The following is a 17,254-nucleotide window of genomic DNA, read 5'->3' on the forward strand; positions in this document are numbered from 1 at the left end:
AAATTACTTATATAGTCTTCCTGTAGATCGTTGATGATATACTGTATGCAGTTCCTATATATGAAATATATGAACTTCCACAGATTGTTTTCTTCTAGATTAACTTGGCTTTGTAGCTGTCTTCAAGAAACAGACCTGAGCTGCCTTAGTAGAAATAAAGGTAATCCCTACTCTTTTTTATCTTTCACAGTTTATGGGAACTAAATATACTCAACTGCTGAGTTAGGTGGATGTGAATAGCAACTAAATGCAAATTTAAACATATGCTAATCCAAGTGACCTTTTTTATTTTATTTTATTTTTTTAGGAATTATATAGGTCTTAACTGTGGATCTGAATCATTGTCTTTTATGACAGCTTTGAAGGGAAAGGGAGGAAAGAGGAGTTCCACTGAGAACTTGAAGGACCTGCCAGATGCTAGTTCTGATCCGCTGTACGAAGGGCTGGCACGTTCACCAAGGTTCTTAGGCTCTTAAAAGAGTGCCTGTGGATTGCCACTTGTCATTCCCTTTCCTGTTCTGTCTCCTGCAGTCAGATGTGTGCTGGGTGTCTGTGTGTGTGGAAAGGAGGGCAGCTACCCTGCCCTGAGCAGGCTTAATAAGGAAGAGTTGAATCTTAATAGCATGATGCTGACAAGTGGATCAGAGAGGATGTCATTCATGGGTGTAAGTTGGTTTTTTTCCTCTCTGTAACTAAAATGAGAATGATTTGTTTCATTGATGAAGTGTAAATCCCAACTGGTTGATCAAATTCTCTTTTTAGTTCTTTGATTTTTAATAAAATGTGTTTGATAATATTACTGGGTTTGGGTAATTTTCACTGTATCCTGAAGGAAAAAATAATTAATCAAAAGAGAGAATAAAAGACAAATTGTTCCCTACTCCTATCTGTGCCCAATATCCACCCTGACTTAGTAAGGTGTTGTTACTACCCTGTGATAGACAAAGACCAAAGGATCAGCAACAACCCAGGGTTGACTTAAAGCACTGATGCCATGTTTTGTTGTGCTCCATTAAATAGTCTTTGGTGACACTGACAAGCTCTTGTGTTGAGGTTGGTTTTTTTTCCTTAACTGTAAGTGTAGTACTTCGAAATTAGTTTCATATTTTAAAGTAATAATGCTGGTCTTACTCAAGGTCTTAATTCCTCAGCGTAGAGTATCTGGTTCAGATACTGAACTACCTACTGAGGTAAGTAGCTGATACATAGTTCCATTCTATAGGAAAAGAAAATTTAGTTCAGGTTAATTTCTTTCAGATTTCCCTGTATGAAGCATCTGTACCTTCCCAGTTAAGATTTCAGGAATGCACACGGCGATTTAGACCTATTGCTCTAAAAAGATTTTTGAAAAGCTGTCACAGGCTACTGCAATTCCGATGAATGGCTGCCCATTGTGGGTAGGTGGTTAATTTAATCAAGAATCTAACCAATAATCAATAAACTTCCTAGCATCAGGAAGTGCATTTCCTTGTTCTAACATTGTAAGTCTGATGAACTTAGAATATATTTTCTCTGAGAGGGTTTTTTAATTAAAAAGTGATTAAGCTGTTGGTATTGGCGTTTCAGGAAAAGCCCAGTATTTTAGGAACGACTGGCGATCACATCTGCCCTTCTAAGCTGTGTATTTGGCTTAGTCACACATTTTACTCACACAAGCAAAGCTTTTTTTAAAGGTGTTACTTGTTGACTAAATTAAGTGGAGCACTCATTGTGTTTACACAGTACCCACACAATGCCTGTATGAAGAGAAAAACCTTCAAATGCTAAAGAAGCTCAACCGTATGTTCATGATTAAGTTTCGGAAAGCCTAAATATGGTTGTATAACCAAGTCAGCTGCCAATGTCTTTGTGGGCCCACCAGAGATTCCGAATCCAACCTTAAGTTCCCTCTACTGATTTTTGTTCTTTGATTCAGTCCTTGTCCATCTCTCAAGGGAAGCTCTGCAGCAGCAGCAGTCTGACTATAAGCACTGATAAAATTTAAATAACAAACAGTTCTGATCTTGTACGAACTTCAAATGCAAGTTAAGGCATAGCTAGATCTCTCTAGGGAAACAAAGAGCAGTTTGTTCTGACAGAACTGGAGATACAGGCACAAGCCCCTTACAGCACAGCTGTGGCTGTGACCAAGCTCTGATTCTTCCCTGCCACCCTCGGGATTGCTGTGATGCCATTCAGCTGCACATTCTCCAGTTAAGTAGCTCACCCGCTGGGAAAGGCTTCCATGAGAACCAGTCTCTTCTACTCCCATAGGTTTCCATTTACAGATTTAGAAGCTTTTGCCTGTTTTCTTTAAGCTGGAGTCTTTTTGCCCAGTCACTCCAGTACCATGGTGAAGGAATCATAGGGCACATTTACACTGAACTGCAGTAAACTTCAAAAATACGCAATTAGAAAATACACAGCACCCTATAGCAAAACCCAGATTGAACATAAAAAGATAACTCTTAGCTTGAATCTTCCATCTAAATTCTAACTTATACTAAGTTCTACTGGTTTACCTATACCTTTAATGGTGTCATCATGCCCTTACAGCTCTATAAATCTGGCTGTGTCAGCTGCAACTTCATAGTACTCAGATATTCTGCCTGGCTAGTTGAGTTACTACATCATCCATCACTAACTTTTTAATTGTAGGGTTGGGGTTTTTTTTCCCAAATTTACAAGTTCCATAAAGCTATTAAGACATGCTCAAGTAAATGGCAACTCAGTTTAACTTTGCTGTAACAATACTTCGAGTGGTTTTTTTCAGTTTTATCTGAATAGCAAGGTGAAACAAGACAAGTAGGAAAAAAAAATAAAAGGGAGATTTGATCTAACTTAGCTCTACAATTAGCATAAAGACTAGCCATGAGTAAGTTGTAGCATTTGGATGGTTTTTGTTTTTCAGAGACATTAGTTTAACAGGAAAAGTATAGCTAGCAGTGAGCTGTTCTGTGCTTAGGTGTAGGGTCATACTTAAAACAGTAATGAATCTTATTTCTTTATTCAACATGCACCAAACAAATAGATTTAAATGCATTTATTCTCTCTGATTTTTATGCATACTACAAATCGAAAATATAGTATAGATTCTCCCCTGTAAGAAAATCTGGTTCCTGTTACGACAAAAATATAGTATTAAAGTTTTGTTTTAAAAATACCAACTTTGTAAAATGTTAAGTAAAAAACTACCAATAGTGGTTGGTTTCTCTACTGAGCCAAAGATCCATTTTAAGCCTACAAGAACCTAAAGGGGAAAAGTCTTATGGCTTATCTCCAGGTACAGTGAGAAATAGTTGCTGTTACAGGTGCATGAATAAGAAGCTCATTTCTCTCATCAGTTGGGCAAGCATTAAAGGATCTTTAATGCAAGAAGTGACAAGTAGCTCTACTTCTCACTGTAGTCCAGAGTACAAAATTTACTCATTCCCTTAATAAAATTGGTAGGCCGACCTTTCGATTTGAGTCATGTTAGAAAGATAAATACAATTCAGTACAATCTGGATCTCTACTGAAAACTTTTAAGATAAAATATTGCATTAAGAAGCTGCTACAAGAAATAATGCAGCATTTTTTCAAGGACTTGTTTCCTACAAGCATCACAAGAGAAGCAATGCTGACTTATGTGCATCCAGTCTGTAAACTTACTTTTCTTACGCTTAAGGTCAAGTTAACATTTTCTGTGTGGTTTTAAGTACCAGAACGTTTCACAGAAGCATGTTATCTAGAATTTGGGAACTCGTTCCTTCTGCCACCTACAATTTATCTGCAGTAAACTGAAAAACCTTGGCTTGAACAAACAAACAGCAAACCAGGTTGTTTCAACATGCTTTAGAAAATCTGTAGATGCATAGATGTAGCTCCATCCTTCCACTTGTTAACATGGTCTGCAATAACAGTTCTGCAGAGTGGACACGTTTTTTCTCTATTAAACCATAAAGAGATGCATTCTTCACAAAATGTGTGCTGTAATGAAAAGAATGAGAACTTAGAGCTTCTAAGCTCTTCCATTTATAAGATGGTATATTATTTGCATAGCCTAATTTCTAAAAATAATCAGACACACACTCACTAATCTAACTTCATGTTGGTGGGTTTACCAGCTGGTTAAAGTATTTTTAAGTTTGCAACAAATAATTCTCATAGTGTGTATTACCTGGCAGATAAGCAGAATAGGCTTCTGAAATTCAGCTTGGCAGATTGAACAAATGTCGTCCGATTCAGAACACTGTCTCTTGCTAGCTGTCACCCCATAGTGCTGTAAAACAAGGGATTTTAGTTTCTAGGGAGAGAAAAAAGCCAAAACAAAACACAGAAATACCAGGACAGAAAGGAATTGGGAATAAGGGCTGCTGTGCCAGGAAAACTATTCAATCCTTACTCAACGAGATGTTGCTGTGGTTTTTAATAGTTGTCTTGGGGCCTAAAGCTTATCTGCTCCTACATATCATGCTGTGTAGTTAGTATCTTCCCCTGATCACAGTTACTGGATAAACAGCAGATTTATTTTGACAGTGTCCTCTAAGCAAAACGCTGTGGTAAGTTCCAATTTGATCAAGACAGCACTTAGAAAATGAGGAGTGCTTTATTGTTCTTGTAGTTCAATGAAACTGTGCTCCAAAACCTTCTACGCATTTTACGACACGAACAGCAGGCTCTAAACAGTGTATCTACTACAGAGAAAGATTATCTAGAAACTTAGAATTCCAACAAGTTACTTGCATATCAGTTATTTTGGCAAGCTTCAATTATGACTGTATTTCAGCATAAAGCTGTCTGCATCCAACCAAAGTTTATTCCAGTTAAAAAGCAGGAAGAGGGACAAAAAGGGTATGTTATTTCATATACATTTATCTGAAGACATATGCAGAATAGATCAGGGGATAAGGGGTGTTCAAACGACAATGTAATCACGCAGTCAGACTGTAAAATGGGAGAATGAGTATGCAGCGTGGGTTTACTTTTAAAATGCAGTTGTCTATTTGCTAGAACAGGAAGTAATACAGGAATGAGGTTATTCATTGGGTTTATTGTTTTGTCATAAGAGAATTCACTACTCACTGGTCGTGTGAAAAATATCCGTAAGACCTGCCTGAAGTTTCTCAATTGTCCAAAAAGGCTCAAAAGCTGAAATGAGAAAGAAAACTTGAGTTACATGTAGCATTTTTCTCTGTGAACTAAATGCTTTGAAGCTTTTGTGCAGATTCTAACATCAGAAGTCTTGCTGCTAGTTTGATGCTCACAGCATCATAAGCAAAGCTATAGTTCAGACTGACCTTATTTAATTGCTTAATATGTCACCAAACTAAGAATTTACCCTGCAGGTTTTTTCCTCAGTAGGTGTCTGTTCTTCAAAAGAAAAATAGTGTTGATGCTCTAAAAGGAAGCATGCAAGTGCAAGTATATCAGCATTATTATTATATACACGACAGTCTTCAGACTTGTCATAATTAAGATACCTCAGTATTATGAAGCATTTTTCACGTTCAAAGCCAAACTTGTGCCAAGTCTGGTTGCACTTGGGGCAGATCAGCTCTCTAGTGAAGTAGACAGCCAGTATGAACATTTATGTTTAACTTCTTCAGCATCACAACAGGTCTAATCCAGCAGAGAGAAAAATCTGGTTTCCTGGAAAATGTTCATTCTTCTAGCTGTGAATTCTCCCTTTATTTTTGCAGGCTCTTTTCCTCAAGATCTGGTAACAGCGTCTGATGTGAGGGGACCTATAGTAACAGTGTTCTTTGCTATGCAACCCAAATCCATTCCCAGAACAGGTGCAGGAAAAAGATGATTTGGTCTCCTAAGCCAATTTTCCTATCAGTTTTGGAAGGCTGTATCACTTAAACTAAAGCATCAACTTCACTGTAGTAACAGGACAAGTGGTAATGGGTTAAAACTTAAACAGAGGAAGTTTAGATTGGATATAAGGAGGAAATTCTTTCCTGTTAAGAGTGGTGAGGCACTGGAATGGGTTGCCCAGGGAGGTTGTGAGTGCTCCATCCCTGGCAGTGTTCAAGGCCAGGTTGGACGAAACCTTGGGTAAGATGGTTTAGTGTGAGGTGTCCCTGCCCATGGCAGGGGGGTTGGAACTGGATTATCTTAAGGTCCTTTCCAACCCTAACTATGCTATGATTCTATGATTCTAACCTGCAAATCAGTTCAAACACAAGAGAACTTTCAGAAATGTGGTTGTTCATGCATCTCTAACCCACTGTAATAATTACTGCAAAACACTTTAAGAGGAATATAAAGCTTACGTACTTTCAGGATGAGGTAGAGAAGGCCCAGCAATATCTCAAGGGTCCATCCTAGTACACCATCCAGCTCCCCATAGCCAATAAGATAACGGAACCAAACTGGTATGGGGACAAACATACGGTAATACTGGCAGAGTTCTTCTAACAGCATGTACCAGTAGCCCTAAGCAAGATATGCAAAAGAATCACTTAAGATTTAAAACACAAAGGATTTTTAAAATAGAGAAGTGACGCATTGTTATACTTTGAAGTAACTTCCTGCTGTATTATCTTGAAACAACTAAATACGGAGCATGAAAAAGAATTACGACCAGATGATTAGTCTCACCACAATTGTACAAATACAATAACACGACTGTAGTACTTCAGAAAATCAAATTAATAAGCTAAAATAGGATGGCTTGTCAGATGCCTTCGTGCTTTGCAATACTATCAGTCTTACTTACATAAGCATTAAAAAAATAAATAGAAGTTACATGAAAATGGAAAGTAAGCCAAATTCAGTCCCATAGATCAGCTTTTCATTAACAGTCATGTCCTGAACTCAGGCCCATTCTTTTAGCAACAAATATAAACTACAAACTCTTTTCCTGTAAGTATTAGCTCATGCCTCTGTAAGAAGCCTTATCTTGAGATGATTAACTCATATATAGGATGGGATGATAAGAAAACTGGGGGGCCATAAACAAAGCACAGGGTAGCTGGATGGAACAGGTAAAGAGAGTTCAGTGACAGCCTAAAAATTACTGAGTAACAACTCCAAAGCACAGGTGTCCTGCGTAGGGCTCTGTGTGTGTGCACGTATATTCACGGGTATTTAGCTTAGCTCTTACCTTATTTCCTTACATTTGTCTTTAAAACTGTATTTATAACAAGCAAGAAGTGCTCTTTCTACAATGTACACTGGATAATGCCACAATTTGCCACTATTGATCAGATTCCTTCTTTAATCTAGACAACAACAGTTTAGGTCACAGTTGGTGTAATGGAATTTTCAATAACTACTTTTTAGATGTTATATCAGTAGCTGTAGGAAAAACCCCTAGATATGTTGATTATAAGTCAGTATTTAGAGAAAGCAGTTGTACCTGAGAAAAACTTGTTCTGGTACGTTTTGCAAGAGAAAAACCTACCAAAGCATCCTGTTCAAAAGCTGCCACGTATGAACTGTGCTTGTTAGCCTCTATTTTAATTGGGGTTTTTTTAACCAGTACTAGCATTTGATATTTTGACATAAAATTTAATTGCTTTTGCCTCTTTCAGGAAGCAGATAAGAATAAACACCCCACCAACCAGTGTAGGCTTCTGTGAAAATGATTAAACTTCACTAGTTTGAGGAATTAAGCTATGAATCAAATTAACTGATCTGACACAACTACTGCTTCATTTATTAACAGAAGAAAATTCAGCATTATTTTTGAAGAGACAGAAAACCAGCTGTTTGCATGCACAGATCTTAATGTCTTCCTACGTCAGTTACTCTCACACACATTAAAAATTTACTGTGCTTCAGCTGCAACTGCCTCTCCACGCACTCTTACACTGCAGCAAATAAAAGGTTTCCACATTGCCCCCCACTTAGAGACAGAAATAAACCCGTTTATCCGATGACATAATGCAAGCAGTTGTTTCAGATCTGACTGTAAGCCTTCCTTAGCACCAAGCAGGGAAGAATCTGAAATCCACAGGGTTTTCTTGCCCACAGTGTAGTGATGGATTACATACAGACCTTTAATTAAAAAGACTTTTATCTAGGTAGCTTTTAATAATTAGCTCATTTTACCTTAAAAGAATCTTCATAAGGAAGCAAAAATACAGCTTGTTTCCTTACCTTAGATTTAAAGGACATCATAAAAGAAGGCACCAAGAGAATAATGCACTTAAAGCTCATGAAGAGAAATTTCAGAATAAAGTCTGTGATTCCCACAATCCAGAGTACCTCCCAGAAGTTCATAAAATCCACAGTAGGGTTGAAGAAGATTAAGCTACAAGGGAAGTATCAGAAGTTACTGGAACATCCTATTTAGAGGAAAGCAAAACCAGAGATTATCCCAGCAGGTTTAATTATAAAAGAAAACCTGGCTTACACAGAGGGAAAATACTTGCTAACAAAATGAACTCTTTATTGTAAATTACCATTCATGATATCTGACAGCCTGTTAATTTCTGAACCTTCCTTCCCTTACCTTCATCACTACCCCCATCCTCTAGAGACAGGCTTGCTTTCTCACTGTAGCAACATAGCCTCTGGCTGATTTACAGCCAAGACTGCAGTCACAGAATACTAAGGGGAAAAAAAATAAATTGGAGGCATAAGCTCCACAGATCCCTAGAATGCCATGTTCAGTACTGCAAAGGCAAGCTCGCAGGGTCAAAGCTGGGAATAAACCCAGGTACGCTCCTTATGGTACAGCTGTGCCATAAGTTGCTTATGGGGTCTAGTAAATTCCAGCATACTGTTTTTAAGGACAGCATGTGTTCAGCTGGGAAAAAGAGGAGGAATGGAGATTAACTGTGGCATTGGTTTCTCCTTCATTTTAAAGAAAAACAGCAGCAGCCCAGATAAAATGTCCCCAGTTAATATTTGAGTAATTTATGATGTGAGACATTCCTTTACTTACCTGTAATACAGTGACTGAGAATGAAACGTGTAATACAAGAGGAGGGATGATCCAGTTAAGTATACTAGTAACCAAGCACATTGCAACTTGGAGCACCGTTCCTGTAAGGTAATTGTAAAGACATATTACAGCCCTTATCTGAGTATCAGTGTCCTAAATGTATCGCCAAAGCCCTAAGTCTGTTGTACCTGAACAGTTATTACTAGAGGATTTTCTCTCTAGTAGGTTTAGGCCAAATAAAACAGAACTCAGTGGAAAGGTTAAAACAGTTATTTCAGTTTTCAATATAATGATTTCTATGGTATCAAGTTTTTTCTAAAAACACGACCAAAACCCACCCCACTCTAAAGAAACAGCAGATTTTTCTTTGGAAGTGAACAGAGACAGCTGAAAGCTTTAAATTCCACCTGCTGTTCAATTCCACAAATATATTTAAGAAGTTCTTCCATGAATTCCAAAAAGCTTTTATCAGTTGAAGTGATTTCAATGTTCAAAGTCAGAGAAAGGAAAAACCCCTTGGTTTGAATTTTGCAAGCCTTACTTATCTGAGCAGCTCTACACTATACAGAAGCATTGAGACTTAACTTCCATCTTGAAACCTTGACACCCGATAGTCTTAGGTAAATTAATCAGTATCTCCACTCACTTTTCTTTGAAAAATTGATGGATAAAGGTCTTGGTTAACTTACAGAATTTTGCTGTATAGGGTGATACTTACTCTTAGAAAAACCTGATTTACTATGCTTTTGTTTGCATACACGTAAGTTGTTAGAAGCCCAATTCCAAGAGAAATGCCTATTAGGAAAAAAGGGTCAGTTATACACAAAAAAAAAAAAAAAAGAAAAAAAGAAGAAAAATACAGAACTGGGTTATAAAACCAGCCACTTCTAATACTTCTTTGTAATTACAATTAATAGCTCAGACTGTCAAGCCAGAATAATTACGCACATTGTACATGTGCCAGCAAAGGAAACAGAAGCCAACTGAAATGTAGTTAGTAAATCTCTCTTTCTGATAAAGCAAATAAAAATAAGGCTAAAAATAAACTGCATTATATTTCAGGCATGGTTATTAGTGTATCTCTTGAGGGAGGAGGGTCTGTTCCCTCAGAACTTATTTTGTTATACTCTACCGATTATATGCTGCATGACCAATTTGACACACAGAATCAAGATATACGGCAGACTTTTGTACAGCCACTGGAGCAGGTATCTGAGCTCTGAGAGGGAGCTGCTGCTGTGTTCCTCTGAGTCTGGAGTAGAATCATTGAGTCCTCCTGCTTCGACGTGGGCATGTCTAGGGGAGCGACTACGGGAACCTGGCCCTGGATGCTGGGAATTCGCATTTTCTCTGGCTTCTCCCACAGCAGAGTTCAGCTCTATGCGAATGTCTCCACTATGATGGCACGAGCTCTCTCCTGACAACCTCACTGCGTGGGTGCTCTGAGGAGATGAAGAGTCATCGCCGCTCCCTTGGATGTTGTGGAGATGACTGCAGTTTGGTTGCATGGTGGGATTTTTTTTCTGGTACAGATTCTTGCTATTTTGTCTCCTAAAGTGGGATATTAAAAGTCACAGCTGAAGGAAGAGAGAACTAGTTCAGGGGAAAAAAACAAACAACAAAACAAAGCAAAAAACACCCCAACAAAACAGAAACCCCAACACAAATACAATAGTGACTGTCTGCATGAAGTAAAGATTCATTTTGTCCTGAAAGCTGGTGTGCTGGCTTTGCACCCTGTCTGCACAGGGCGACTTTAATGTGTGCCATGTAAAATTATTTCCTTTTTCTCACGTGCAGATTTTCTAGCCTGGATGCCTTAGTAGAATTTAAAGTTGCTTCAATGCAAATCAGAAGAGCAAAAGCTGCTGAACAGGAGACCAGCACTAGCTTGTACAAAAGAGATCTTAGAAGTGCTGCATGATTTCACAAAAATAGTAAAGTAATAGGCCAGAGAAGGAGCAAACAATGATGGGAAGGAAGCAAAGAGTACATTTACATGTGCCCATAAAATAGTAAGCATTTGTTCAGACAAGTCTAGTCAAAAGCCAGTGCATGCTTAAAATTGAGGGCCATTATGAGATTAATGAGATTATCCTGTCTGGGTAAGTGAGCAGAACCAGGTTAGTCCATTTTGTAAGAAGCATTTAAAAGAGCCTTGACCATATGGTCTGGGTGAAAAGACTTGCGGCCCACAAGCTATAAGCTAACAGTGAGACCACCCAGATGAGGTCTTATTTATCTTTCCTTTGGCGTCCTTCTGTTGTCCTCCTGGGCAGCTTTTCACTTGTGTGTCAGTCTTAACATTGGTAAGATAGTGTTAGATCTACACCTCTGGACTGGTCTGACATCAGAATAATGATTTCGCAGAATGCTCTGAAGTGAGATTTAGCGCAGTACTTGTGACTACGGAGTAATATTATTAGGAAACATTAGGAATTTTGTTACAATCCTTTTTCTGTGATTCAAACTCTTTCGGATTCCTCTCTGAAATGACTTTTTTCCAAAGCTCAGTGTACATACACAGCTACTTCCACTGGGGATACAGAAAGGTTAAAGCAAAATTGGTTTTGTGCTGCGAAAAGTTCTTAATATATTAAACCCAGAATTCTTCAGCCTTTTAAAGGGGATTTTTATTAGAAGAGTAAATTGCATCAATTTAAATAATATATGAATACGGAAACTTTACTACCATTGAGAAGTGCAGCTGCTACTACTTTATTTCTGTTGGCCAAAGATTACATCACACTTCAGTCCAGCCAAAAGCCATGTTCTGTCATTTTATGCACATGAATAAAGCCAACAAGCTGGAGACAGTATTGACTTGTGTGAGCAGCATCACTAAGAGCATCTGCAGGACCAGACCACGAATGCTCTCTTTAAAATGAGGGGAATTACATGTCTCACTAGCAGCCTTCAGTTAGCATTTTAGGGTCTACTTCTGCAAAACTCTGACAGCTCGCTGTTAAGGGAGCGATCCCATTGTTCGAGTGGCTCAGCTTACCTTGGCACCCTGCCTAACAAACTTTCAAGTAACTAAGTTAATAAACGGGATTTCAAAGCGAAAGAAACCCGCACACAGCTCCCAGGATTCCTCCCCCTCCCCTAATTAGAAGAAATTAGGTCCTTGATAAAAAGGCTCTTTTACCCCACTGTTAACCGTTTCTTCCTGGGCCGCCGCCTCCCATAGCACCCGGACGGGTTCTCCCGCTGGGCCGCTGCGGCCTCGCCCGCTCCACACACAGGGCCGCGCCCCGGACGGATTCCCCCCCCCCCCCCGTGACGTCGTGTGCCGCTGACGGAACGCCGGGGGTCCCCGCCGGCCTCCACGGAAGCTCCGGCGTAGGGAAGGGGTGACCCCGGTGGGGCATCCCCGCTTCCTCGCCCCGACCCAGGTTGTGAGGGGGAGCGACAGCCGGCAGCCCTCTTTCCGCCCTCCCCTCCCCTCCCCTCCCCTCCATGGCCCCGGCAGCGGTACCTCATCAGGCGGCCGGCGCCTTCCGCCCGGCGCCACAGCCCAGGCCCCGGCCGTCCGCCTCCTCCATCGCTGCTGCTGAGGCCGAGTGGGTGGGACAGGGAGCGGGGGGGGGAGGAAGAGGAGGAGCCGTGCGGGAGGAGGAGGAAGGCATCGAGCTGGGTGTTGCTCTGGCAACGGGCGACCGCGGGTCCTCGAGGCCTTCGCCCCGTGAGGGGACGGGGAACGGGGGGCTGTGATGGGAGCTCGCCTCAGGAACGGGGACAGGCAGCGGCCCCGGCCCCGGCCCGCCAAATGGCAGTGGTTGAGGTTTGAAGCATCAATTAAAATTAATCTGGGAAGGCAATAATAATGAGGGAAATAAATTATATAAATATATATATGTACTGCACTATCATTACTTGTTGGTGGCTATTAGTGCTCACTACAGGGATGTCCTGCTGTCTGGAAATTGGCTTTGCCACCAAGGAAACCTGAGGAAAATGTTACCCTAGTTAATGATACTGTAGCTTTTAGGAGAAGCTTACAATTAAATAGATCAGGTTTTTTTCTTTCAAAATATGCTCTTGAATAAATTAGTTTGCATTCAGAAAGGGCATCTGCTTTCGTTGGCTCAGATACTGTTCTAAAAGTGTTTAGCTATGCGGCTCATGTGGAGACTGGTGCCTAATATCTGAGCAGTTCTGAAGATCAGTCCTGGGTTGTTTCAGGTTAAACCAGCAATACTGTGTTAATTCAGAATTTTAAACACAGAACTGCTGCAGGGTCAGTAACCCTAGGAGAGGGAAAGGATGGGCACATAAACACCAGAGCCCATGAGGTGAAGAGCTAAGTGGCCTGGTGTTTAGTAACACATAGCAGCTAACACTAAACCTTCTCTTTTATACTTGAGGAAGAAGCTGGAAACACTGGGCACTCTCTGGGTTTGTTGGAGGTAGGTTTTAAGGAAGCGTCTTCAACAATTTTTTCTACTTTTATGATGTTCTGGGAATATGTGTCTAGAACTTACTGACTGGAAATTCAGGCCTTGTACTCTTTGCATTTCACTTGGGCTCTGGCCGATGTACTGGAAGAAGTCTAGGCTAGTCACAGATTCACTTAAGTGTTAAACCCACAAGCCTCCTGTTCCTGTAGGCCCTCTGAACTCAGAAGGCCTGATTTGTGTAGTACTCCTGCTCAATTATTGCAATACTACTAAGTAGCAGCACCAATGCAGATTTCAGATGCTTGGCTAGAAGCACTCTTAAGAATTACATGACTATATCCCCATCCTTCCAAAGATAACACAAAACTGCTCTGTTTGACTTATGCTATGCCATGTTGTTCATTCTTATACTCTTTGCTCAGTTACTCATTTGTATAGTATTTGGATTATGAGGGACAATGTGAAAAATCTTAATTTGATTCTCAAATCAGGAAAAGCAATGATAAATCTTTTATTTTTAAATAGGGTTTTATGGTTGGAAATTATGCTTGCCTTCTGTGCATCACTTGGAAGTATACAAATATAAAAACCTTGTTCAACTGTTTCTTTTTTGTAATTATAAAATGCATTAAAGTACAAATGTAGTTTTAAATCAAAGGTTTTTTTTAAGCCGTTTCTCATTGTTGCATGCGCTGGAAATATGAAATTAATTCATGGCAGCTTATTAATCAATAATGTTTGCTCATGCAGGTTGCTTGCTGATTTATCTCCAATTCACAGTTCATTAGAAGGTATGTAACTCCTCAGTGATGTTGTTATTTAACAGGTATGTTTTCATTATGCTATTAATGACCTCTGGATTTACTAACTCCTGACACAAGAAAGATTTCAGAGATGCTTAACATAAAATAGGAAATCTTTTCCTGTGGGTATTGCTCACATTAGGTCAGGTAATACCTAGTAATAAATTTACTATTTTGTATTTTGGAGTCTCCTCCAAGGATGCCCATAAATTTCATACAGAGCTGAATTCATGTCCGACCATATTTTCACGTGTATATGTACCTGTATATATATAGATAGATACAATCTTCACCTTTTGTTCCTCCCAATAAACTGTACTATTTTTCATCAGGTGTGGAAGGAACCAGTCTTTTAAAATTAGATGCACAGGGTACATCTGTGATGAAATTTAAAGAAACTGCTCTCAGATACATGGGAAGGAATTGTAGCTAATGATATGATAAAAAATTGTTTTATTTCAAGAGCCTGTAAAATAGCAGAATGTCCTGAATATTCAGAGGCTTTCATAGTTGTCTTCATTCTACAGAAAACGTTACTCGAGTATGTAAGACTTTTGCAAACTTAGGAGGGTTTAGTTTAAATTGAGGATTTTAAAGTCTTGCCAAGAGGCTCAAATGACCTTTGAAATTGGAATGCTTCCTGAGCTCAGTCAGAATGCTCAATCTTTTTAAAACTAGCTCCTGCAATTATTTGCAAATGCACCTTTACTTCAGTTTGAATTCTGAGCACAAGAAAACAGCTCTTGTTCTCCTGTACTTAAGGCACTGAGTAATAGAGACCAGTTTTGAAAACTCATCACTGGAGCCATGGCAGAGGACCCTGAATTCTGCTGTTGAACTCCAATCATGTAAGCTGTGTCAGGCAGATCTGCAAAGAATTGGAACCAGATATTTTTGTAATGCAATGACATCATCTTGTTCCCCGAGGTTTCCAGAAATCTTCTTTGCTCTCTGCATACAGCAGTGTGCTCATTTCTGTTAAGTCATTCTAAACTGAGAGTAGTTCCTTCCACTGAAATGGGGTCATATAATTGTTTTAAAACCGGTGAATTAGATCCTGGAGTCTTGGGGTTTGTGTATAGATAGAGTCTTGAATGAAAAAGAGATAGCAGAGCCACAAACGGCAGTTGTAATTTTTGCTTGCTTCACAGGAGGGTGCTCAGCCTCTGTCTTTACGGGCAAGGAAGAGCAATTCCCATGGTCATTAGAAAGAAGTGCAGAAGCTGTTTTCTGAACTGGTCTATTCATGTAGTAACATTGAAGCTCTGTTAAATGCAATTACTCAAAAAATACTCAGCTGTTAAAGAATTTTAGGTGTGTGTTAATTGCTGTTGGAAGACCATTACAAAGGTATTTAGGTCAGAGATGTACTTTAATGATCATCCACTGTGTAAGACATTGGTATTTTCTAGTGGGTGTGCCTAAAGGTGCCAGAGTTTTTAATAGAATCTTTGAAGTTTGTCAAAATTGTTTTTTTTCCCAATCTAATGTGTTAATCTCAATGTGTGAATTGTGTGAATCCTTCTATTGAATAATGACTTCTCATGTATATAAAAACCTAGCCCAAGTGGTTACGTTTGATCTGTACTACCTGTTTATGTTTATATCCTTAATTATTCTTTATTTTCTGTCGTACATAGTAATGTATTTTAGGTTTAAAAACCAAAGTAATGTTCTACCATAAGTAATAAAATTGAAATGTTTAAAAGTTGTATTTGTTTATTTATTTGGGTTAGTGTTTAATAGTCTTCAACTCACACAAAAAAAAGTCTGTCTTCGTAATTATTAGGATTGTCTGCCATAAAACGTTTTATTTGACTAACTATAACCTGAATAAATGGTGAGAGAAAGAATCTTGTAGTTACCACTATATAAGAAAAATGTTGATTTGAGTGGGTGAAAGTTGACTACCTTTCTGTTTACCTTCTTAGAGATCAGTTAAACAGAGGTCTTGGATGTTGTTATGTGGTCAGAATTTAGTGAGTGAGTTAACACTTTCTGTCTGCAAACAGTTAGCTAAGCTTTTGTCTTGTACAAGGTCAAAATATTCTGGCCCTCTGAATGCATGTCCATTTCAAGTGCTAAGGAAAACCAGTTGTATTTAAAAAGCATTAGCATTGTAGAGAGATTTCCATATATTTCCTTTCAGAACCTTCAGAATAAATACAAACACAGAAATAGAGTAGGCAAAACCTTGTTTGTTGTGTTGTATGGGATTTGTCCCATTAACGTCAGCATGTAAATATTTGCTTCACTTCAGTCAATGTTTACTTCACTGGTCAATAAGACCTGGTTTGCACTTCATAAAGTTAATGCTTACCTTCTGGTTTTAGTTTGGTGCAAATATATCAAATTCTCTGTTTCTAGCATTATGGAAGGCGTTTTTGCTGCTTTTCTAACAAAAATAATTTTTTATTAACAGATGTGTGTTAGTTTATTAGCAAGTCTTATCCACAAGTAAGACCACGTGCATCATGTAATAAAATTATCCAGATTATGCCTATAACATTTCACAAGTACAGGAAGGATAATAAAATATAATAATAAATAAATAATTAACAAAAAAGGGAAAAAAAAAGGTAAAATTACTAAATATATTACCAAATATAAAAATAATTGTATAAAACTGTAAACCAGGAATTCCACATCAGTGGCTTTTTGTGCTTGTTTTGTGCCAGTCAAGTTCTCTGGTAAAGGAAAATATGTCATACTTCATTAAGCGATGATTTGGTACTTTGTTTATTTCTTGCATAAGATACATTAATTAGACTGAAGGAGAACCTCAGAAACAAACATTTAGATTTTTGGGTGGTATAAATATAAATGCTATGGGGGTTAGATCTGGATAAATCAACATATCTGAAGGAAATGCTTGGCATCTAGATCTAGTGCATAATTCCTTGCATATCCCAACTTCCTCTGAAAGAACCACAGAACCCTTCTGCAGGTTCTGTTTTTTGTGAGGTGTGTGGTCTTTTTATTTTGTTTGGGTTTTGTTTTTTTTTAGTCTTTGCATTTTGCAGATTTGTACTTCATGCTCAAATGCATTAAGAGAAGAAAAAGAAATGGGGGAGGAAAAGAAAAAATGTTATTTGTGGTAAATTTGCTTTTGCCTGATGCCATTGCTTTCATCTTTGCTCCTCTTCAGATTTTTATCTTGAGAAGTGTCTTTAAAGATTCTCAGCTCATAA

The 17,254-nt window shown here is 38.8% G+C and overlaps 1 protein-coding gene across 2 annotated transcripts; it reads right to left on the bottom strand.

Moving 5' to 3' along the window:
• Nucleotides 1–3,007: 3,007 nt before the first annotated feature.
• RNFT1 (ring finger protein, transmembrane 1) lies at nucleotides 3,008–12,501 on the bottom strand. 2 transcript variants are annotated; one of them, XM_061368363.1, is made up of 9 exons: nucleotides 12,339–12,501; nucleotides 9,993–10,437; nucleotides 9,579–9,655; nucleotides 8,861–8,961; nucleotides 8,071–8,224; nucleotides 6,244–6,402; nucleotides 5,044–5,109; nucleotides 4,139–4,240; nucleotides 3,008–3,948 (listed from the first exon to the last, which is right to left on the bottom strand). In XM_061368363.1, exons 2-9 carry the CDS (start codon nucleotides 10,366–10,368, stop codon nucleotides 3,814–3,816), a joined length of 1,170 nt encoding a protein of 389 aa, XP_061224347.1. In that variant the 5' UTR covers nucleotides 10,369–10,437; nucleotides 12,339–12,501; the 3' UTR covers nucleotides 3,008–3,813. The 2 variants fall into 2 exon arrangements, with proteins under 2 accessions (XP_061224347.1, XP_061224336.1); XM_061368352.1 differs by having other exon boundaries at nucleotides 9,993–10,411; nucleotides 12,339–12,497.
• Nucleotides 12,502–17,254: the final 4,753 nt, after the last annotated feature.

This window comes from Neopsephotus bourkii, unplaced genomic scaffold, assembly GCF_033783945.1.
Source record: "Neopsephotus bourkii isolate Nb327-2 ecotype Australia unplaced genomic scaffold, CSIRO-AGI_Nbou_v1 NB_140, whole genome shotgun sequence".
In the NCBI taxonomy this organism is placed as follows: Eukaryota; Metazoa; Chordata; class Aves; order Psittaciformes; family Psittacidae; genus Neopsephotus; species Neopsephotus bourkii.